Source organism: Salmo salar, chromosome ssa20, assembly GCF_905237065.1.
Source record: "Salmo salar chromosome ssa20, Ssal_v3.1, whole genome shotgun sequence".
Classification (NCBI taxonomy): Eukaryota; Metazoa; Chordata; class Actinopteri; order Salmoniformes; family Salmonidae; genus Salmo; species Salmo salar.
In genome coordinates this window covers 29,443,439-29,468,285 of record NC_059461.1, presented here as the reverse complement: position 1 = coordinate 29,468,285, position 24,847 = coordinate 29,443,439, and the positions used below count along the sequence as shown (strand labels likewise).

Sequence of the window (24,847 nt, the reverse complement as noted above, 5' to 3'; positions counted from 1 at the left end):
ACAACACTCAATGCGTATTAGAAAACTCAAAGATGGCGGAAAAAGACAGGTCTATATAAAGGTTTTTCAAAAATGTGACATTACAATTAATATGCTATACATTTCTCAATTTGTAAAGGTTTGACTTGGTTATGGGATGTTTTACTCCCTGCCAGTCAGTTTAAGATTGTATATAATAATGCAATTGGTTAATTTAAACAAACTTAAAATATAGTCTATCCTTAATATATACCGCACTTGACCCCCGGACCTGATTAAAATGTCTAATTTAATAGGCGAACTATTTTAATTTAGTGATAGGCCCCTCCATTCGTTTATAATAATCTGACATATTTGTAATATTGAAGTTATAAAGAATAACGGTTTTCATATTATGCCTAACAGTTGTTTGATGAAATATTAATTATTAAAAAGGTGAATTGGAAATGCGCGTACTTTAGGCCTACACGCACCTCGGCAGACGCACCTGTCAAACCATCTAACCAAACACATTTTCTCATGAACAGTTGCTGTTCGTGATGAATGTAGCTAGTGTTTTCGTTCCTGTTCATTCTAAAGGAGATGACACATACAATTATAGCAATCAACTAAAACAGTTGGTCTTGAGTTTGAATTGACATAACTATTTTCCTTGACATTAGCCGTATTGAGTGACAAAGCATCAGACTTTATTTAATCTGAATTATGTGAATTATAGGCCTACATGTTCACTTATGCAGCCAAAGAAGACGACAATCACTTGACAGTTAAAAATGAAATAGGTCTATTCAATAAATATACTGCGAGTGTAGGCCAATTATCTCGAAACGATTGTTTAACATAATTCTAAATCTTCTACACATTTTTATAAAATTCTTCAAGAAAAATGTGTTTTATATCTCATACTTACCAACTAAGGCTGCTGTTTCTTATCGCAGGATTAGGATTTGAGACATTGAGGGTTCTAACTCTCTCGCTCACTCGCTGTCTCTCTCCCTCTCTGCCATATGAGAAAAGAGAACACCTACAGGTCAGAGGGCGCAAGGAGAGAGAGGAGAGCGTTCTGCTGCACATGAAGTTTAGAAACAGTCGTTGTCTGATATTCGCAAAACACCCTCACATCGCCTAGTTATCAATAGCAGGTTGATATTTGTCCATCGGTCATTTCCATCCATTTCTCTGGCAGTTGAAATGCTTATAATACCACAGATTGGTAGTAGTAGACTAGGCCTAAAGTTGACTATATAGGCCCATTTCTGTGATCATTAACAGTGTAACCAAACCGTGCGGGTCCGCGGGGGGTCAGTCGTGTGAGCGCGGTGACGTCTGTGGTGTACGTGGCGACGGAAACCGTTATCAGAGCATCCCCCCCAACTCAACACACACCATCTCCACTCCACAACAGCCACAATCCTAATGCCACTCCATGACAGCACATTATCTATATGAATGCCCCAACGCACAGACGTATGGACTGCTTCATATGAGACCGTCGAGGACTGTTGACAGACTAGTAGCCTACAGACCGAATAGAGTCAATAGACCATAAATGTCCCAGCGCTGAACTGACATCTGAACACGGTAAGACACAACAATTGTTGATATAACCTGGTCTGTTTTGGAGAGGTGCATGGCCTACAGGATATAGTCGTTTGTCTTTTTATTTGTGAGAAAAATAGAGATCTATCCTACTGAGCATATATTTATGAAAGCATATAATATAACACTAATATAGGACTATTATTAAATGATCTGCTAGGCTATCACTTGAGAAAATAATTGTTGGGTTAAAGGGAAACTTGCGCGTTAGAGCGCGCGTGACACTGCATGTATAACAGCCCAAATTCAGGTGAGAATCTTGTAATAATGAGTTTATTACCGTCAAAAATGACAAAACAAATATCAAAGAAGAATGTCAAGGATATGGAGTCATTATCGGTAGCCTATGAGTCGAAGCCACGAAAATGTTAGAAAAGTATATAAAATAGCCTATATGCTATAATTATTTAGGCCTACACAAAGCCAATTTCTTACACAAACGCATAATGCGCAGGTCTATAATTTAACACAATTTGGCTATTACAATAGACTACATCTGCAATGTAGCCCTGACAGACTATTTCAGTGTGTGTGATTGCGGATGGATTATTTCATGGAAATCAGAGCCAAATTCATTTCGCCAACCGGAGAGAGCCGAGTCCAAACGAGCGCCAGTTTACCTCGCGCTGACCCCTTCAACTTTCAACTCCGGTTGACTCTGGTCTAGAGCTGCACGGTAATGCGCACAACCGGTTGATTATCTCGATTGTCAGTAATCCAGACATATTCGCGCTAACTGCACCAAATTGCTTTGGAGGATGGTAGCCTTTGAGATGATATACATGTCTAGTCTAGCCTAGCTATTTATTTTCTGAGATAATGCATTCGTGTATTTATTTAGTGTTGCTCCTCTCTTCAATAGGGATTAGGTAGTCTACTTTCATGCTATTAAACCAAACCAAATCCTCATAAAACGACGACCCCCCCTCATTTACATATTTTTTTCTATCTCTCTCTGTGTGTGTGTGTGTGTGTGTGTGTGTGTGTGTGTGTGTGTGTGTGAGAGAGAGAGACATCTTATGATCCAATGTTTCAGTGACTGATAAATTGATAATTGTGATAGGCCTACTTTGATCGATTTGTCCCCTGATATTTAGGGCATCCTAATATGGGAACACTTGCGGTTGTCAGAGAGAATTGGAGGAGTATAGGGTATGGGGGGGGGGGGGGTTGAAAAACGAAGGGATTTCCTTGAAGCTTATCATTGCTGATTTGAGGGACACACTGAGAGCTCCCCTGCATGGAGAGAGAGAGAGGGAGAGGAGGAGGGAAGGCGGGAACACGGGGTCTCTTGAGGCTCGACCAGGCTGGCTGCGACAACGGTCAGAGTCAGATGGTGTACGAAAGTTTGTCCAGACATAAGCTACAATCCAGTTTTAAAATACTAAGACGTATATAACCTTCGTCCAGTATGATATTCACGGTATATTGCGTTACTGACGGAGGTCTGCTCACAGAGTGTTCTAATTCCTTCGGTTACTTATGTGCATGAGTGTGGGCCTGTGGGAATTTCGGATATAGGTAACACAGCGACTCTGGACACTGATTTAACACACACACACACACCAGGATGACCGTTGAATTTCGGAAATAGGTAACACAGCGACTCGGGACACTGATTTAACACACACACCAGGATGACAGTTAAACTGTGTTCTCCGGGGACGAAACAGAACAGCGCATAAGGTAGGCGGTCTACACCCAAAGAGTAAGGAGTGTTTGAGTATGAATGTGTTGTTTAGTCTCAGCGGCTTGGCTTTAGACGGCGGCCTACATAACGTTCCTGTCCAGAGTTGATGTATAGTGCAGACCTAGGTTCAAATACTATTTAACGTAGGGATTTCCATTACTTCAAAGTAATTTCGAAGTAGGCTAAGTATTTGGATATTTTTTCTTTGAAAATAAAAGTAGTTTAATGTTGGAATGTAGGCCTATTTGGAAATATTGTTGGAATGTTGGCATGTGAAAATACTCAAAAACACAAAGTGTTATTTTAAACGCAAATATTGAAATACTATATGCATTTGAACCCAGTTTGGTCCTATGGGTATTTGAAATAATGGGTTTTTGGAAACAAGTATTTGTAAATAGTTTCGGGTATTTATAGGATGTTATTTGAAAATACTATCAAATAGGCTACTTCAAATAGAAGTAGCTGATTTGGCCACATTATTTGACAGTACAAAAATACACAGAAAAATGAGTAGGCTACCAGACATAGCATATGTATTTCAACCCGGGTGCTGTTCAGTGAGAGATATTCATGTGCAGTCTGGGATTTTACCTACAATAAGTCAAACTGGACCTCTCATCGGTCATCTAGAAACACTGTTTAGATTTTGGGCTCTATTCAGTCTCATCGCGTAAATTCAGTTTTACAGCGTGATTGAAATTTAAAGGCAATGTCCCTGATTTAGCGGAGATTGCATTCACGGTAAACGCTGCATATTTCGGCTCCATCGGAAATTACCTTTACATTTCTATCGCGTATATGTAACGCTTCAGTTTTAAAGATTGAAAGAGCCTTTAGCGTTACTAGAAATGTTATAGTCAATAATATATTGAAAACAATGAGTTTTTTTAACCAGTGGGCCCTGATCTTTCACAGTTTATAGCATCATATCATTGTATAGCTTACTAATAACATATTTGATTTCTAGTAGCCTAAAATAGTGTTATTATTATGTTATTATTGATACATTATTTATAGGCTTAAATTCATGTATGCATAAACTACATTATTCATTATTAGACTGTTATTAGATTATGATGATGATGATGATGGTGATGATTATTGTTGTTGTTGTTGTTATTGTTGTTATTATTATTGTTGTTATTATTACGTTGTTAATATGCCCACCATGTGACATAATCATGAAATTATTTTCAATATATCCTAATAATAGTTTGTCACAAAGCCTTAGCCTACTGATATTTGATTTCTTAATTTGTTTCATTTGATTATATAGACCATTTGTGCATGGGCATATTTCTTTACGTGTTTTAAAAGGTATAACCCAGATTATTTGGTAATATAGTTTTAGTTTGAATTGCATTATTATTTTGGCATATTTTCTGTGAAATGAGACTGAGCTGCACATTGAATTCAAGTCAATATTATCAGCTCTACAGTCAACATATTCATATATTTGTAGAGATCATATTTGCTTTATTTTGTAACGTTTCAATGTAGCCTATAATGCACGCTTTAGTGAACGCTTTTCATTTGGATGATAAGCTAAGCATATAATTGAATCCGGATATACACTGAGTGTACAAAACATTAAGTACACCGTCTCTTTCCGTGACATAGACACTGGCCAGGTGAATAGGTGAAAGCTGTTTTCCCTTATTGATGTCACTTGTTAAATCCACTTCAGTGTAGATGAAGGGGAGGAGACAGGTTAAAGAAGGATATTTAAGCCAATTGTGACATGGATTGTGTGTGTGTCATTCGGAGGGTGAATGGGCAAGACAAAATATTTAAGTGCCTTTGAATGGGGTATGGTAGGTGCTACCCGTTTGTATCAAGAACTGCAACGCTGCTGGGTTTTCCATGCTCAACAGTTTCCTGTGTGTATCAAGAACGATCCACCACCCAAAGAACATCCAGCCAACTTGGCACAACTGTGGGAAGCATTGGAGTCAACATGGGCCCGCATCCCTGTGGAACGCTTTCGACACTCTACAGTTGTAGAGTCCATGCTCCAACGAATTGAGGCTGTTCTGAGGGCAAAAATTGTGGTGGTGGTGGTTGGGGGGGGGGTGTTCTTATTGTTTTCTACACACAGTGTACAGTATAGGCCTAGGCCGATGATTCTGAAAATACAGCATCCATATAGGCCTATCGCTTTTGGCTATTAGCTTAATGGAATATGGAATGATAGCCTCTATAGTAGGTCTAATAGGCTAATAGTAACGTATTGACTGATAATATAATATTAGAAAATTGTGTGTGTGTGTGTGTGTGTGTGTGTGTGTGTGTGTGTGTGTGTGTGTGTGTGTGTGTGTGTGTGTGTGTGTGTGTGTGTTGTGTCTATCCCGTCCGTGTGTCCCTCGCTGTCAGACAGTGTCATGGCTAACGCCATCCAAGAGCGCGTGGACACCGGCAAGGACTCACCGAAAGAGAACAAACCGGAGAATCACATTCGCTCCCTGAGCTCGCCACCTTCACCGCAGACAACGTGCACACAGCAGGTAACTAACCGTGTGTGTGCGTGTGTGTTTAGTTGTTCTAAACATAAAAACGATGCACTTCCATGTATTTTTAAATTGTGGGTGATGACGATTTTTGCATGCACGGTAATTGCATGATTTTTTTCTCCTTAAGTGATATGGAAAAATTCTTATTGAAAATAATGTCATTATTAGGCTAATAATCTACGGTGTTATAGCCTATTAGAGATCCCTGTTTTTTTTCACAGAATAATATAGGCCTAGGCCACTAATTTAAACGATTAGCTTATTCCCCCAATATACTAACTTAATGTCAGCTAGGTAAGAGTCCATGTCATGTCAAAGCAGAAACAAACAGTCAGTTTTAGGAATGCAGGAGCTGAATATGACCTAGATTTGGTTTCAAAACTGTCGGTTGGTTACCTAGAACATGCCCAGAGCAACACGGAATGACTGACTGACTGCTTCTCTCTTGTCAAATCTGTGTCAAACTCCGTTAAAATATCGTTGTTGACGGATAAATGTGAAACCTTCAGGATAAATGTGAAACCTTCAGTAGCCTGTTTAACAGTGTAGAACTGTGCAGCATGTAATACATAGGCTTACACTAGTTATTGTTATTAATGTAAAGTAAACCTGTTCCAATAATACGACCTAGTCTCATTAAGATAAAATACAATGTAAATGTGCAGGCTTTACAGGCCAACATATTTTTATTTTATTTATTTATTGTTTTAACAATGTTCAAATAAGTTTGTGTCGACCTATTGGTAGGATATTCATGGCGGAGGGAGTGGGTCTTTGGTTTAAATGTTTAATATATTTATTATCTCATCTGTTCTCTCTATTCTCAGGGAATGGATGGAATAAAAGTATACATGCAAGAGCGGGAACTGTGGGATAAATTCCACGAGCTTGGAACCGAGATGATCATCACTAAGGCGGGAAGGTCTTAATCTCTTCATTTTTCTCTTCAAACGTCAGTGCTGAATGCTTTGAAAAAGTAGAAGTAGCCTATTCTTTGCTGAATGTATTTTTGTGTTAGGTGAGATTGAGAATGGAAATCGTGTCCCTATAAACTTGCAAACACATTGTTTCTTTCTTTTTACTTTGGCTTAGGCTATATGGTAATTACCAAGGAGCATTTATGGAAATATAAAAACTAATCTACTAGGCCTATAGACCTCTTAAACCTTCAAATATTTAGTCACATTTTTATGATTAATGTTTGTAGCCTAACATTTTTATTTAGCCTATAATTATCACAAGTATGTTTTGTTTCGGTTTTTGCTCACAACTGCAGCGATGGTTGTTATGCCTCAGTGATAGGCCTACGGAAATGGCATTTTTTTTGCTATGTTCCTTACTGTCGGTGGTTTTCCTGTCTCGCCAGGCGGATGTTCCCCTGCTACAAGGTGAAGGTGACGGGCCTCAACCCTAAAAGCAAGTACATTCTCCTCATGGATGTCGTGCCAGCGGATGACCACCGCTACAAGTTCGCTGATAATAAATGGCAAGCTTCATATCACATCTTTGCATATTTAAATAGCCTATTTGATGTGTATTGTTTGTGTTAAATGTAGATTCATGTTTATTTCATGAGCTTATGAAATAAATACTTGAAATGGGCGTAGTAGCCTATAACTGACTCAACACACCCAATAACCCATAGTCAAGTTTCAAGCTTCAAAGTATCATAAAACCAAGAGCTAGGCTTATATCTATCTCTCCTATTAGAGATTTCATCCCTGATAAGAATTACATTCACATTTACATTTGAGTCATTTAGCAGAAGCTCTGATCCAGAGCGATTTACAGGAGCAATTATGATTAAGTGCCTTGCTCAACAGATTTTTCACCTAGTCAGCTCTGGGATTCAAATCAGCAACCTTTCGCTTACTGGCCCATCGTTCTTAACCGCTAGGCTACCTGCCGCCCATGATAAAATGCTATATGCTGTATTTTAACAACATCATAGAGAGAGAAATATAACACAGAGCAGAGCCGTGGATGTATAGCCCTTCTAAAACGGTGCAGTGATGTGCCAGTCCTGCCCCGTGCCCTGTGCCCTGTTCCCTATTTCCCTGTGTTTGCCTGCTGGCTGCGCGCCACTCCCCCTGTCCCTGACCACCGGTTCAGTCTCAGTACCATGGGTTCATGTGGCGGGCAGATTAAAGACCGGGTCTCTCTGAGGTCCACACCAGCATGAGGCTGCAGGGGAGATCTAAACCCAGTTGTGCTGCGTGAGTCTGTCATCCTCTCCCTGGTCACGTGATGATGCCCTGTGGCACCCTAAAAGACGCTTCATTCAGCTGATCCCACTGGCCCAATGGGAGGCAGATGGCCCATTTTCAGTCATGTTTAGGACAAGGACCTATGTTAATGTCTAATGTGAATGCTGTTGTGCGTGGGTACATCTCCCTCTAAGGGAGGTTCTTTGTTTGTAAATATCTGTGGTGCTCTGTCATTTCCCTGTCCCATTTGACAGACGTGAAATAACTTCAGTGAACATGTTTTCCAGCTCGGTCCAGTTGTTGCCAGTTGGAGGCATCATTCTCGGACAGATTCCAACTTAAAAAGTCATACACACCGACAACAATACGCACACACGTTATAGTCTATTGTATTTCATGTGAACCAGAACATTTTTCCTGTTTGAAATAGATCAGATTCGTTTATTATCCTACAAGGACAATCATTTTTGGAAACATCTTTCATGCTCACATGGTTGTGATTTGCCAGTATGTCATCCATCGCTCTGATTAACACCTGTATTGGTATTAACATATCCTGATGTAACTGATGAGGGCCAGCTGTGTCTCTCTTCATGTTGAGAACAGTTTACATGTGAGGAGGATGTTGGTCTAATGATAAGAATAGATAATAATAGATACAGCCAGAGGCACAACCGTGGCATGTCAGATCTGTGTGTCTCCTGTGCCAGTGTGACAGTAGAGGAACAGTATAGGGCATGGCTGGGTCAGACTGTGTGTGTGAGAGAGAGAGAAACACATACAGTATGAGTGGCGGCAGAAAAGGGCAGGGCTGGGTCAAAGCAGGGCCATCTGACACTCACATCAGCGTCCAATTGCGATTGATATTTGGTTGAGTTGTCAACGTGTGAATTCAGTGTGCGTGTGTGTGTGTGTGTGTGTGTGTCAGGTCTGTTTCGGGGAAGGCGGAGCCGGCCATGCCAGGGAGGTTGTACGTCCACCCTGACTCTCCGGCCACTGGGAGCCATTGGACACGCCAGCTTGTCTCCTTCCAGAAACTCAAACTCACTAACAACCACCTGGACCCCTTTGGACACGTCAGTCCTTTACTTCTCTCTACGTGTGTGTGTGTGTGTGTGTGTGTGTGTGTGTGTGTGTGTGTGTGTGTGTGTGTGTGTGTGTGTGTGTGTGTGTGTGTGTGTGTGTGTGTGTGTGTGTGTGTGAGAGGATGGATAACGCTGCTGATAAAACAGCGGTAACCACAATAATGATGTTAATGACGTTCAGGGCCATTAGCTCTTGCCTCATACCCATGCCTGGTGGGACTATCACATCAATTAGGATTAGGTCTCTCAACGAACACACACACACACACACACACACGTTAGAGAGGGAGCACAACAAAGATACACCCAGTAAATTGGTACAAAAAGAGACACATCTGGAAATTAACAATTGAGCATGGGTCCAGAGTAGACAGAAGGGCAATTTTGTGCCCTATTGAATATCATTCTACAAGTGGGATGGCGCTACAGCATTCGGTGTTTTACTGTTTACTGTATGTATGTCTCTGTTTTTGCTGTATTGCAGATTATATTAAACTCAATGCATAAATACCAACCCCGCCTCCACATCGTCAAAGCAGATGAACACAATGGGTTTGGTTCCAAGAACACAGCCTTCTGCACGCACATGTTCTCAGAGACCTCATTCATCGCCGTGACATCATACCAGAACCACAAGGTACTGAAACACTGAAAACACAAAGTCATTATGATTTAGTTAACAAAGTCACTTTTTTGTTGATCTTATTTGATCAGATATTTGGATTATTTTGTCATAGATACAATTGAATTATCCAGGTCCTGTTGTGCAGATTATTTAAATGAGTTGCAGCTACAGCAGGCCAGAGTTGTCTTATGGGTGTATCTTTTTTTACCATGTGAATCAGTGCATTATTCCCCAGGGTCACTGTTCTCAATTCAACATGTCCAGTTTGATAACATCCCAGTGTGTACACTTCACAGGGCAGTTCTGACCTGTTCCTTTCCTTTGATCATGTCTGTTATGGTTCCACCACCAGAGAGCAATCCCTCTCACACACATAGTTCTTCTCTCTCTCTCTCTCTCTCTCTCTCTCTCTCTCTCTCTCTCTCTCTCTCTCTCTCTCTCTCTCTCTCTCTTTCTCTCTCTTTCTCTCAATTCAATTCAAGGGGCTTTATTGGCATGGGAAACATACAGTTGAATTCTGAAGTTTACATACACTTAGGTTGGAGTCATTAAAACTCGTTTTTGAACCACACCACAAATTTCTTGTTAACAACTATAGTTCAGGCAAGTCGGTTAGGACATCTACTTTGTGACACAAGTAATTTTTCCAGCAATTGTTTACAGACAGATTATTTCCCTTATAACTCACTGTATCAAATCAAATCAAATGTATTTATATAGCCCTTCTTACATCAGCTGATATCTCAAAGTGCTGCACAGAAACCCAGCCTAAAACCCCAAACAGCAAGTAATGCAGGTGTAGAAGCACAATTCCAGTGTCTCAGAAGTTTACATACACTAAGTTGACTGTGCCTTTAAACAGCTTAGAAAATTCCAGAAAATTATGTCATGGCTTTAGAAGCTTCTGATAGGCTAATTGATATAATTTGAGTCAATTGGAGGTGTACCTGTGGATGTATTTCAAGGCCTACCTTCACACTCAGTGCCTCTTTGCTTGACATCATGGAAAAATCAAAAGAAATAAGCCAAGACTTCAGAAAAAAATTGTAGACCTCCACAAATCTGGTTCATCCTTGGGAGCAATTTCAAAATGCCTGAAGGTACCACGTTCATCTGTACAAACAATAGTACGCAAGTATAAACACCATGAGACCACGCAGCGTCACACCGCTCAGGAAGGAGACGCGTTCTGTCTCCTAGAGATGAACGTACTTTGGTGCAAAAAGTGCAAATCAATCCCAGAACAACTGCAAAGGACCCTGTGAAGATGCTGGAGGAAACGGGTACAAAAGTATCTATATCCACAGAAAAACAAGTCCTATATCGACATAACCTGAAAGGCCGCTCAGCAAGGAAGAAGCCACTGCTCCAAAACCGCCATAAAAAAGCCAGACTACGGTTTGCAACTGCACATGGGGACAAAGATCGTACTTTTTGGAGAAATGTCCTCTGGTCTGATGAACCAAAAATAGAACTGTTTGGCCATAATGACCATAGTCATGTTCGGAGGAAAAAGGGTGAGGCTTGCAAGCCGAACAACACCATCCCAACCGTGAAGCACGGGGGTGGCAGCATCATGTTGTGAGGGTGCTTTGCTGCAGGAGGGACTGGTGCACTTCACAAAATAGATGGCATCATTAGGGAGGAAAATGATGTGGATATATTGAAGCAACATCTCAAGACATCAGTCAGGAAGTTAATGCTTGGTCGCAAATGGGTCTTCCAAATGGACAATAACCTCAAGCATACTTCCAAAGTTGTGGCAAAATGGCTTAAGGACAACAAAGTCAAGGTATTGGAGTGGCCATCACAAAGCCCTGACCTCAATCCTATAGAACATTTGTGGGCAGAACTGAAAAAGCTTGTGTGAGCAAGGAGGCCTACAAACCTGACTCAGTTACAGCAGATCTGTCAGGAGGAATGGGCTACCCGAAACGTTTGACCCAAGTTAAACAATTTAAAGGCAATGCTACCAAATACCAATTGAGTGTATGTAAACTTCTGACCCACTGGGAATGTGATGAAAGAAATAAAAGCTGAAATAAATCATTCTCTCTACTATTATTCTGACATTTCATATTCTTAAAATAAAGTGGTGATCCTAACTGACCTAAGACAGGGAATTTTTACTAGGATTAAATGTCAGGAATTGTGAAAAACTGAGTTTAAATGTATTTGGCTAAGGTGTATGTAAACTTCCGACTTCAACTGCATGTTAACATTGACAAAGCAAGTGAAGTAGATCATATACAAAAGGGAAATAAACAATAAAAATGGACAGTAAACATTACACTCACAGAAGTTCTCTCTCTCTGTCACGCACGCACACACACAAAGACATGCAATACAAATTCAATGTATGCGTTCAATAATTATATTTTTGCAATACAATATTTCTAAACACAAATTCAACTTTCTTTAATTCAAATTACACTTCTGTTGGCATTGATTTTGCTCCATAGTAAAAGCCCACGTGTATTGTGATAAATACATCCCGTGCCTAACAGGAAAAACACAAACCAACCCCACCGTGACGTTGACAGTGAAAATAAATATCTAATATTTTTTCACTCCAAATGTTCCAAGAACCAGTATATTTGGCTTGATGTATTTAAACCTGGCGACTGTTTAGGGAAACAGTTTACACTGGGATCTTCTGCTGGTTAAAAAAATGTATTCTGTCAGAACATAGGTTCCATGTTTGGGTTCCAAGTAGATCCCTTTTGGGTTCCAGATAGAACCCTCTGTGGAAAGGGTTCTACAGTGAACCCAAAAGGGTCCTTCCAGGAACCAACAAAGGTTATTCAAAGGGTTGTCCTATGGGGATAGTCAAATAACCCTTTTAGGTTCTCTATAGCACCTTTTCTTTCTAAGAATGTGGTCAGGTTCTGTGAAATGTTCATGTTGCGTTCCAGAGTTCTCAAATCCACCCCCGTTCAGGTCCAGATTCAACATTCCTTCTGGATCAGTAGGATACAGTATAACACAGGACTGGGCTGGGTGTTAAGTGATCTAAGGAAGTATGTTGTGTCCCTGTCAGATCACCCAGCTGAAGATTGAGAACAACCCGTTCGCTAAGGGCTTCAGAGGCAGTGATGACATGGAGCTGCACCGCATGGCTAAGATACAGAGGTGAGTACAGCCTCTCTCTTTCTCTTTCTCTTTCTCTTTCTCTTTCTCTCTCTCTCTCTCTCTGTCTGTCTGTCTGTCTGTCTGTCTGTCTGTCTGTCTGTCTGTCTGTCTGTCTGTCTGTCTGTCTGTCTGTCTGTCTGTCTGTCTGTCTGTCTGTCTGTCTGTCTGTCTGTCTGTCTGTCTGTCTGTCTGTCTCTCGCTCTCGCTCTCTCTCACTCTCTCTCGCTCTCTCTCTCTCTCTCTCTCGCTCTCTCTCTCTCTACAGTGGAGGATTCTGTGGGAAAGAGGAGACTGTTAAGCATCTGTTTTTTTCTCGTTCCAGACTGGTAGGGGTGTTTTCTGTCCTGGGTGGGTGGTGTACAGGCCTAGGGTTTAGGCTGACTCTGGACCTATACTGTACGTTGACCAGGCCTGGGTATACATTGCCATCAAAAAGTATTTAGACCCCTTTTTCCACATTTTGTTATGTTAAAGCCTTATTCCAAATTTTTTTTTTTTTTTTTAAATCCTCAGCAATCTACACACAATACCCCATAATGAAAAAGCGAAAACAGGTTTTTAGAAATATTTGCAATTTTTTTTTTATTATCTAAATGAAATACCTTATTTACATAAGTATTCAGACCCTCTGCTATGAGACTCGAAAATAAGCTCAGGTGCATCCTGTTTCCATTGATTATCCTTGATGTTTCTACAACTTGATTGTAGTACACTTGTGGTAAATTCAATTGATTGGACATGATTTGGAAAGGCACACACCTGTCTATATAAAGGTCCCACAGTTGACAGTGTGTGTCAGAGAAAAAACCAAGCCATGAGGTCGAAGGAATTGTCTGTAGAGCTCCGAGACAGGATTGTGTCGAGACACAGATCTGGGGAAGGGTACCAAAAAATGTGTGCAGCATTGAAGGTCCCCAAGAACACAGTGGCCTCCATCATCCTTAAATGGAAGATGTTTGTAACCACCAAGACTCTTCCTAGAGCTGGCCGCCCGGCCAAACTGAGCAATCGGGGGAGAAGGGCCTTGGTCAGGGAGGTGACCAAGAACCTGATGGTCACTCTGACAGAGTTCCTCTGTGGAGTTGGGAGAGCCTTCCAGAAGGACAACCATCTCTGCAGCACTCCACCAATCAGGCCTTTGTGGTAGAGTGGCCAGACCGAAGCCACTTCTCAGTAAATGTCACATGACAGCTCGCTTGGAGTTTGCCAAAAGGCACCTAAAGACTCTCAGACCACGAGAAACAAGATTCTCTGGTCTGATGAGATGAAGATTGTACTCCTTGGCCTGAATGCCAAGCGTCATGTCTGGAGGAAACCTGGCACAATCCCTACAGTGAAGCATGGTGGTGGCAGCATCATGCTGTGGGGTTGTTTTTCAGCGGCAGGGACTTCGAGACTAGTCAGGATTGAGGCAAAGATGAACGGAGCAAAGCACAGAGAGATCCTTGATGAAAACCTGCTCCAGAGTGCTCAGGACCTCAGACTGGGGCGAAGGTTCAGCAGGACAACGACCCTAAGCACACAGCCAAAACAAAGCAGGAGTGGCTTCGGGACAAGTCTCTGAATGTCCTTGAGGGGCCCAGCCAGAGCCCGGACTTGAACCCGATCGAACATCTCTGGAGAGACCTCTGGAAAGACCTGCAGCAACACTCCCCACCCAACCTGACAGAGCTTGAGAGGATCTGCAGAGAAGAATGGAAGAAACTCCCCTAATACAGGTGTGCCAAGCTTGTATCGTCATACCCAAGAAGACTCGAGGCTGTATTTGGTGCCATAGGTGCTTGAACAAATTACTGAGTAAAGGGTCTGAATACTTATGTAAATATGATATACACTTCTAAAAACCTGTTTTTGCTTTGTCATTGTGGGTTATTGTGTGTAGATTGATGAGGGAAAAAAACAATGTAATCCATTTTAGAATAAGGCTGTAACGTAACAAAATGTGGAAAAAGTCAAGGCGTCTGAATACCTTCCGAAGGCATTGTAGAGTAGCCAACAGGCGAAGGGACTGACTAGTAAACTACTTGTTTGGGCAGGCAAAAATGGCAGTGTGGAAGACCAGGAAACATGAGATGCGGGGTGGAAGGACCCCAGAGCTGTGCTGCTGAGGTTGGTGTGGCCCAGCTCACATTGGAGCATATACAGTGAGCTCCAAAACTATTGGGACAGTGACACATTTTTAAAAATAATACAATGACTACGATGTTAAAGTGGAGACTGACAGTTTTAATTTGAGTGTTTTTTCATTCATATTGGGTGAACCCTTTAGAAATTACAGCACTTTCTGTACATTTTCCCCCATTTTAGGGGACAAACTAACTTGTATGTGTATTAATAAAGTAGTCAAAAGTTTAGTATTTGGTCGGGTGGTCCCATATTGTGGATTGTCCTAAATTAAAATTAAATAATGATGCGTGAGAAAGTTACAGACGGACAAGTGTCATACTCCCAAGACATGCTAACCTCTCGCCATTACAATAACAGGGAAGGTTAGCATTTTCGAGGTGGGGGGGGTATGATATACAGTACCGGTCAAAAGTTTGGATACACCCACTCATTCAAGGGTTTTTCTTTATTTTTACTATTTTATACATTGTAGAATAATAGTGAAGACATCAAAACTATGAAATAACACATATGGAATCATGTAGTAACCAAAAAAGTGTTAAACAAAACAAAATATATTTAATATTTTAGATTCTTCAAAGTAACCACCCTTTGCCTTGATGACAGCTTTGCACACTCTTGTCATTCTCTCAACCAGCTTCACCTGGAATGCTTTTCCAAGAGTCTTGAAGGAGTTCCCACATATAATGAGCAATTGTTGGCTTCTTTTCCTTCACTCTGCGGTCCAACTCATCCCAAACTATCTCAATTGGGTTGAGTCGGGTGATTGTGGAGGCCAGGTTGTCATGACTTCCGCCGAAGTTGGTTCCTCTCCTTGTTCGGGCGGCGTTCGGCGGTCGACGTCACCGGTCTTCTAGCCATCGCCAATCCACCTTTCATTTTCTATTTGTTTTGTCTTGTCTTCCCACACACCTGGTTTCAATTCCATCATTACATGTTGTGTACTTTACCCTCTGTTCTCCCCATGTCCTTGTCCGGAATTGTTTATTGTAGTGCTTGTGCAAGTAATGCTGGTGTGTAACGGGTTTTTGTTTACCCATTGATTTATGGTTCTGTTAACGGTGGTTTTATGTATTAAACTGCGCCGTTGTAAATCAGTTTTTGCTCTCCTGCACCTGACTTCTCTGCTGCCAGTAAGCACCACCTACAGAATTCCGGAGCAAATTTATGGAGTCAGCAGGAGCAGGTACCCCGGGTATAGGGGTGGAGGAGCGCATCCGGGAGCACACAGCAATGCTCCACCATCTTGGCACCGACATGGACCGCGTTGTCCAGACAATGGACCGCTGGGAGAGACAGGGAGTTCTCCCAGCGCCTCCACCAGCACAACTGGGGTCTCCACTACACGCTCCTCCTTCTCCTGGTCCCAGTGGGATTCGTCTCTCCCTTCCCCAGGAATACGATGGGACGGCTGCGAACTGCCAGGGGTTCCTATTGCAGCTGGACTTATAATTGGCAACCATCCACCCGGCTCCTTCGGATCGTGAGAGGGTGTCCGCCCTCGTCTCGTGCCTCAACGGAAAAGCCCTGGAGTGGTCCAACGCCGTGTGAAGAGAGGGAGATGTGGCGTTGGACCAGTTTGAGGAGTTCACCCGCCGCTTCCGGGCTGTCTTCGACCACCTGCCCGAGGGTAGAGTGGCGGGTGAACGCCTCTTCCATCTGAGGCAGGGGACGAGGAGCGCCCTGGAGTTGGCCCTGGAGTTTCGGACCCTGGCTGCCGGGGCGGGATGGAATGACAGGGCCCTGATCGACCATTATCGCTGCAGTCTGCGCGTGGACGTCCGTCGGGAGTTGGCCTGCAGAGACACCACCCTCACGTTCGACCAGCTGGTGGACCTGTCCATCCGGCTGGATAACCTGCTGGCTACGGACGTTCAGATCGGGGTCTGTTGGTTCCATCCCCCTGCACCCCCTCTCCGATACCCATGGAGCTGGGAGGGGCGGTGCGCAGGGAGACCGGAGGGGGTTCCAGCTCGTGCACCATCTGTGGCCGCAGAGGTCACACTGCCGGTCGGTGCCGGGTTGGTTCCTCTGGGTATTGAGGCAGCAGGCAGGGCGCTCTGGCGTCACCCCGGGTGAGCCGGCACCATTCTCACCCAGAGCCCTCTGTTGCACATATGTTTGTGTATATCACTTTTCCTGAGTTTTCTCCGCATTCCCCGCATAAGGCACTCGTAGATTCAGGCGCGGCTGGGAATTTTATAGATAGATTGTTCACCCATAGTTTAGGGATCCCTATTGTTCCTGTGGCTGTACCCTTCCCAATTCACGCCATGGATAGTCAACCATTAGGGTCAGGGTTGATTAGGGAGGCCACCGCTCCTCTGGGCATGGTGACGCAGGGGAGAATTAGTCTCTTCCTTATTGACTCTCCTGCGTTTCCCGTGCTAGGCCTACCCTGGTTAGCTTGTCATGACCCCACAGTTCCTTGGCCACAGAGGGCTCTTATGGGGTGGTCACGAGAGTGCTCGGGGAGGTGTTTAGGGGTTTCCGTTGGTGCTACTACGGAGGAAAGTCCAGACCAGGTCTCTACTGTGCGCATTCCCCCTGAATATGCCGATTTGGCTCTCGTCTTCTCCAAAAAGAAGGCGACTCAATTACCACCCCATCGACGGGGCGATAGTGCTATAAATCTCCTGGTAGACGCTGCACTTCCCAGGAGTCACATGTATCCCCTCTCACAGGCGGAGATGGAGGCTATGGAAACATATGTCTCCGAATCCCTGCATCAGGGGTACAGTCGGTCCACCACTTCACCCACCTCCTGTATGACACAGAGGAGCGGCCCATGGACCCCACTCCCATACTCCCCGCCTCCTGCCTGGTGGCGCCGGTATTGTGGGAGCTGGACGCGGACATTGAGCAGGCGTTACGTGCAGAGCCCGCTCCCGTCCAGGGTCCCACTGGGCGTCTGCACGTTCCATTTGCTGTTCGTGACCGGTTGATCTATTGGGCCCACACGTCACCCTCCTCAGGTCATCCTGGTATCGGTCGGATAGTGCGCTGATTGAGCAGGAGGTACTGATGGCCTACCTTGGCTAAGGACGTGAGGGTTTATGTTTCCTCCTGCTCGGTGTGCGCCCAGTGTAAGGCTCCTAGGCACCTGCCCAGAGGGAAGCTACACCCCTTACCCGTTCCACAACGGCCTTGGTCGCACCTGTCGGTGGATTTTCTAACCGATCTCCCCCTCACACATGGTAACACCGCAATCCTGGTCATTGTGGATCAGTTCTTGAAGTCCTGTCATCTCCTCCCTCTGCCCGGTCTCCCTACAGCCCTACAGACTGCGGAGGCCTTGTTTACGCACGTCTTCCGGCACTACGGAGTGCCTGAGAATATAGTGTCTGATCGAGGTCTCCAGTTCACGTCTAGGGTCTGGAAAGCGTTCATGGAACATCTGGGGGTCTCGATCAGCCTTACTTCAGGGTTTCACCCCGAGATTAATGGGCAGGTGGAGAAAGTAAACCAGGATGTGGGCAGGTTTCTGCGGTCCTATTGCCAGGACCGGCCGGGGGAGTGGGCAGCATTCGTGCCCTGGGCCGAGATGGCAAAGAACTCGCTTCGCCACTCCTCCACTAACCTCTCTCCTTTCCAGTGCGTACTGGGGTATCAGCCGGTTCTGGCACCGTGGCATCAGAGCCAGATCGAAGCTCCTGCAGTGGACGAATGGTTTAAGCACTCAGAGGAGACCTGGGACGCCGCCCATGTGCACCTGCAACGGGCCGTGAAGCGGCAGAAGGCGAGCGCTGACCGCCACCGCAGTGAGGCCCCGGTGTTCACACCGGGGGACCGGGTCTGGCTCTCAACCCAAAACCTGCCCCTCCGCCTGCCCTGCCGGAAGCTGGGTCCGCGGTTTGTGGGGCCATCCAAAGTCCTGAGGAGACTGAATGAGGTATGCTACAGGTTACAGCTTCCCCCAGATTACCGTGTTAATCCCTCATTCCATGTGTCTCTCCTCAGGCCGGTGGTGGCTGGTCCACTCCAGGAGTCTGAGGTGCGGGAGGTTCCTCCGCCCCCTCTGGACATCCAGGGGGCCCCGGCGTATGCTGTTCGAGCCATCCTGGACTCGAGGCATCAGGCGAGGGGCCTTCAGTACCTCGTGGAGTGGGAGGGGTACGGTCCGGAGGAGAGATGCTGGGTGCCGGTGGAGGATGTCTTGGACCCTTTGTTGCTGCGAGAGTTCCACCGTCTCCATCCGGATCCACCCTGCGCCTCGTCCTCCGGGTCGTCCCAGAGGTCGTTGTCGGCGCGCTGCTGGAGCCGACACCGACTTCCGCCAAAGTTGGACCCTCTCCTTGTTCGGGCGGCGTTCGGCGGTCGACGTCACCGGCCTTCTAGCCATCGCCAATCCACTTTTCATTTTCCATTTGTTTTGTCTTTGTCTTACACACCTGGTTTCAATTCCCCAATTACTTGTTCATTATTTAACCCTCTGTTCCCCATGTTTGTTTGTGAGTGATTGTTTTTATGTAATACGGTCCGTTTATGTGGGCTCGCTTATTTTGTATTGTCTTTGACATTTTTGAGTAAAATACGTTTATTTACTCATATCTGCTGTCCTGCGCCTGACTCCTCTAAACCAGCTACACACAGACCACATTACATACTGTGCTGGTTAATTCTAAATAAATCACCGTCGGTAAATAAATCACTGACAATGTCACCAGCAAAGCACCCCCAGACCATTACACCTCCTCCTCCATGCTTCATGGTGGGAACCACACATGCAGAGATCATCCGTTTACCTACTCTGCGTCTCACAAAGACACAGCGTTTGGAAGCAAGAAATTCACATTTGGACTAATCAGATATTTTGATTTGTTTAACACTTTTTTGGTTACTACATGATTCCATATGTGTTATTTCATAGTTCTGATGTCTTCACTATTATTCTACAATGTAGAAAATAGTAAAAATAAAGAAAAATCCTTGAATGAGTAGGTGTGTCAACTTTTGACTGGTACTGCATGTGCATCTGTAACTTTCCTACTTATCATTATTTACGATTAATTCAGCACTATCTGTACTCATGGTATCATCTACATTAACATATTCTATTCTTATTTACAATAAAGTGACTCCAAAATGACACAATACATTGTTCACCATTAATTTCTATTGCTAACAAAATAATGTGAAACACAACCAAAACAATCAGCAAATGCATCCAACAAGTTTGTAGAGTCACGAGCTTGATGTAATCATTGCGTGCTAGGAATATGGGACCAAGTACTAAACTTTTGACTACTTTAATGCACATATAAGTGAATTTGTCCCAATACTTTTGGTCCCCTAAAATGGGGGAACTATGTACAAAAAGTGCTATAATTTATAAACGGTTCACCCGATATGAATGAAAATACCCTCAAATTCAGGCTGACAGTCTACACTTTAACCTCAGAGTCATTGTATAATTTCAAATCCAAAGAACTGGAGTACAGAGCCTCAGATGTTTGAAAGGGACAGTCTGTTTTGTGTCAGCAGTTTAAGGGGTTAAGTGTTCTATGTCCTCTCAGAGAGAGACTAGATTAGGAGAAGAAGGAGAGGAGGAGAGAGGATGAGAAGGGAGGACTGGAAAGGTAAGTAGTCAGTGTACTGCTCTATGTGAGGAGAAAGGAAGGAGGAAATAAGAAAGGGGATGGCCTGTGGTGTTAGAGTGAGAGAAGAGGGAAACAGGAGAGTATCTGAAGTGGCATGTGGCTGAGAGTTTATTTTTAGAGAAGCATATTATCTCTCAGCTGTGTGTGTGTGTGTGTGTGTGTGTGTGTGTGTGTGTGTGTGTGTGTGTGTGTGTGTGTGTGTGTGTGTGTGTGTGTGTGTGTGTGTGTGTGTGTGTGTGTCACAGTAGTATGAGAGGTAGAGAGACAGCCCACTGTCCCCGACATAACAGTGAGGTAGCTGAGAAGCCAGTGTAGACGAGAAATAGAGAGAGAGGGAGAGAGAGAGAGTGGAGGAAAAGCAAGTAGAGAGAATAAAATGTGTATTTTTACAGAGCGGATATTTGCTGTACAGCAGGCAAATACTTCATAAAATGCAAGTCTATAACAGAACAAGAATGATGAAACTGGGAGGGAGAGTGCAAAAATAAAGAAATAATGTGGTTTGATTCTGAAGGGGTAGACACAAGTATGGAAATATACAGTACATTTAAGAACAGGCTGAACTAAATTCTTGTGTAATGTCTTGGCAAGCAGCTTAGACAATATTTTCACCTTAATTAGATGGTTTGGCCTAAAATATACTCATATATCTGCAGTGACTGGAGACCTGTCTAATTACTGTGCTTGGTCTCTCTCCTCTCTCTCTCTCTCCTCTCTCTCTCTCTCCTCTCTCTCTCTCTCTCTCTCTCTCTCTCTCTCTCAGTAAGGAGTATCCGGTGGTTCCTCGTAGCTCAGTGCGTCAGAGGGTGTGTCCTAGTGTGAGTCCGTTTGGGGGGGAAGCGAGGGGGTTGGGTTCACACCCCTATTCCTGTGAGAATGGGGTGAGCAGCACCACCCAGGATCTCCTCACTCCCCCTCCAGGCCCCTACACCCTCCCCCAACCAGACCCAAACAAACACATGCAGGTGTACCACTGCAACAAGAGGAAAGGTACGCAACGCTGCATTTGTCTGCTTACTGTCACCCTAGACCAGGGGTGTCAAACATCCGGCCCACGGGTGGTTTGAGTATTTATTTTTAGATTTTAGATTCGTTTTTTTCGTTTTTTCCAATATACTTTCAAATGTCTAAAACCAAATCAAAACTGTGTAGAAATGATGATGTTTCCTGACTGTGTCCAGATCGCTAATAATCCAGTCAGATCACCCTTTATACAAGTCAGTATTCAACGTCCATCCATGTCTGAGGACGTCGAGAGATGATGTGGAAGCCAGCCACTAGGGGCAACAGTGAGCGCTGTTACCTTCAAGTAGGTTTGGTTTTCTAGGATGTTGTGGATGGGGATAGCGAATGGGCGTAAGCATCTGTAAATTCAAATCCAGCGATAGAAAGTTGTTTTGGATATTTTGGTTTTAAGTGTATCCCAAACCTTAACCCTTACCTCAACCATTTGGAGTTAATGCCTAACCTCCACCCTAACCCTAAAAATGTTGAGTTAATGCCTAAACTTGACCTTTAACACTTCGGAATTTGACTTTGTAACAAACTCAAAAGATTTGAATGACAAACATGGATGAATGTCTCATTCTGATGTGAGACTGTGAGAACTTGTTGAATAATAACCTAAATGAAAGCAAGACAGATCAGGGAGCATCAAAAATTCCAATAACGATGGATAGAGGAAAATGTTTAGCACATTTTGACGACAAGGAAATATAACCAATTTTCAGTGCGGACCTCCAGACCTTGTTGAAGATGGAATGCGGCCCCCATGGTAAAAGGAGTTTGACACCCCTGCTCTAAACACTGGATTAGTTTTTATGCCTCTTTGAGTCTGGCATGTTTGTTTCTATGATTGTCGTTGCTAGTGGAAGACCACCCAGCTAGCACATAGTGTTCTGAAAACCATATGTTTCTTAGAGCTTAATGAGAGCTTGGTTGTCCTGTGGTTATTTTGCATATAACCTTACCACAACGTTCTATGAGTGGTGCAGGACAGTTGCTTAACTTTGGAATATTCTCAGCACATTGAAGGATCTTGACAAAATAACTTTATTTTCTTGGTATTTCATTACTTTAACAGAACATTTCCTAAAGGTTCAAGCATGGTTACATTTAATTACATTTTTGGTAATGTTCTAGGAACGTTCTCCAACTGCTTTACATTGGGATTGGTCTCAAATAGTTCAGAGAACGTTAAGAAACAACGTTCTCCTTTGGGAATTTCAATACTTCAGCATAACGTTTACTACAGGTTTCCTCATGGTTCTATTTAAAGTCATGTTCTCAGAACATTAAGAAAACTTTCCATAAATACATGAATGTTCAAAGAACGGTCTAATGTTATTGAAAAACATTTACATTCCATCTCAGCATCTTGTTAAGTGTGTTCAGGTGTGTGGTCACGCCCACTTATTGGCCACACCTGATCTTAATGAGTGCTTGTTTCCTTTGAAATAGGATCTGTTTGAATAGGCTAAATTGAACTGCTTCGTATGAGTTAAAAAAAACATTGCATGCTTGCTACATCCTGGTGGCGCAGTGGACTAATTCCATGGCTAGAGAACAGGAGATCATAGGTTTGAACCTCACTGATGCCGTGCCACAATAAAAAAAATGAAATGTGTTTTCCAAAGCAAATGAATCTCCATGTGTCCTATCTGTGCTTTGAGTTCAAAACCATTAATGCAAGCTATCGTTGTTATTGAAACATTCAGTGAATGTTTTCAGGAAGTTATTCAAAAACCTCTAAATAACCTATAATTTCCGTTCTCAGAATGTTAATAAAACCTCCCAGGAAAATTTTCAGGCAACCACAGTAAAACACTCTCAAAACTTTCCTGCAACCTAAAAATGTACTTTCCCAGAGCAGCAGAATATTTCACTTCCGTTCTCAGAACGTTTAAAAAAACATTACATTTTGTCGGTCAGGAAACTTTATGGCTTCGTTACCAGAACCAACGGGGAACCAAGAATGTAAGTTCCCACAACTTCCAAGGAACCAAATGTGCTTGCGGGGCAGTTCCTTTCATAGTGTATTCCTCAGTCTTACACCTCCTTCTCCCTCTCTCTCTCTCTCTCTCTCTCTCTCTCTCTCTCTCTCTCTCTCTCTCTCTCTCTCTCCAGCAGATGATACCTGTCCTACAACAGAGCATCACCACTACAAGAAGTCCTACATCAACAGTTCTCCCAGCGATGTTGCGTCTTACTATCACCCATCTGCTTACCCTCCTCCCCCTCTCCCTCCCGCTGTCCATCCCCCTGGTCTCTCTGACTCCCTCCACAGGTCAGAGGCGGGGCAGCGGCAGGCGTGTATGTTTGCTGGATCTAAGCCCAGACTGGATGACCCTAGCTGTACATCCTGGTCCTACAGCTGCCCTTTGACTCCTGCTATGACCCCCATGACCCCTACTGACCCCTACATGACCTTCCCCCACCAGCCCTACTCATCCAGTCCCCGGGGCTCTCAGCTGAGCTCAGTAGCCCACCAAGGCTCTCCTCCTCTGGAGGACTCTCTCTCTCAGTGCCCCTACCAGACCCAGAACTCCAGACCACCCCAGACACCCCAACACACCAGCTCACCCCTCAGAGAGTACCACTGCTACCCCACCTCCCTGTCTCCTACCCAATACCACACCCTACACACACAGATCAGGGGAGGGGTCCCAGAGTGGAGCGAGCCCACCTGATTGGACCACAGGTGTAGGGGAAAGACAGACTGGTGGCTGGGGGTTCTATTTATGTGAGGTGTTTATGTGAGGTGTTTATGTGAGGTGTGTCGTTTGATGTGTGAAGAGATTTAATTTGTAAATTGTGTCTTTCCCTGTGCTGTGGATTGAGCCTTGGATCGTCTTTGTGTTACATTTAATACCATCCCCCTCTGTCTGGGACCACTCTGGAAGGAACTGATGTTAGCGGAACCAGGTGGATAAGCACTCTAACTGGAGGGACAGGAAGGAAGATGACACCATCAACTACAACGTCCCGAACTTCATCCCTGAGACTGTTTTTAATAATGCACTATGTTACCTGTCTGTCCCCTGAAGAAGTGAGACTGTGTCTCTGTGGCCGTGGTTTCCTGTTGGTTTGTGTGTGTGTGTGTGTGTGTGTGTGTGTGTGTGTGTGTGTGTGTGTGTGTGTGTGTGTGTGTGTGTGTGTGTGTGTGTGTGTGTGTGTGTGTGTGTGTGTGTGTGTGTGTGTGTGTGTGTCTGTGTCAGCTCAGCTCAGCTCAGGGTTGCTGTGAGTTAATGTCGACTGAGAGGCCGGCTGAGTGGCCACAGGCAGAGCAGA

At 44.0% G+C, this 24,847-nt stretch overlaps 1 protein-coding gene across 3 annotated transcripts; it reads left to right on the top strand.

Moving 5' to 3' along the window:
* Positions 1 to 1,376: 1,376 nt before the first annotated feature.
* LOC106580295 (T-box transcription factor 5) lies at positions 1,377 to 24,685 on the top strand. 3 transcript variants are annotated; one of them, XM_014161151.2, is made up of 9 exons: positions 1,377 to 1,560; positions 5,645 to 5,775; positions 6,609 to 6,703; positions 7,148 to 7,267; positions 8,917 to 9,064; positions 9,558 to 9,710; positions 12,739 to 12,830; positions 21,321 to 21,547; positions 23,687 to 24,685. In XM_014161151.2, the coding sequence occupies exons 2-9, from the start codon at positions 5,653 to 5,655 to the stop codon at positions 24,244 to 24,246; spliced, it is 1,518 nt and encodes a 505-aa protein (XP_014016626.2). In that variant the 5' UTR covers positions 1,377 to 1,560; positions 5,645 to 5,652; the 3' UTR covers positions 24,247 to 24,685. The 3 variants fall into 3 exon arrangements, with proteins under 3 accessions (XP_014016626.2, XP_014016621.2, XP_014016622.2); XM_014161146.2 differs by having other exon boundaries at positions 23,684 to 24,685; XM_014161147.2 differs by lacking the exon at positions 1,377 to 1,560 and adding an exon at positions 2,796 to 3,264 and having other exon boundaries at positions 23,684 to 24,685.
* The last annotated feature ends 162 nt before the right edge of the window (positions 24,686 to 24,847 follow it).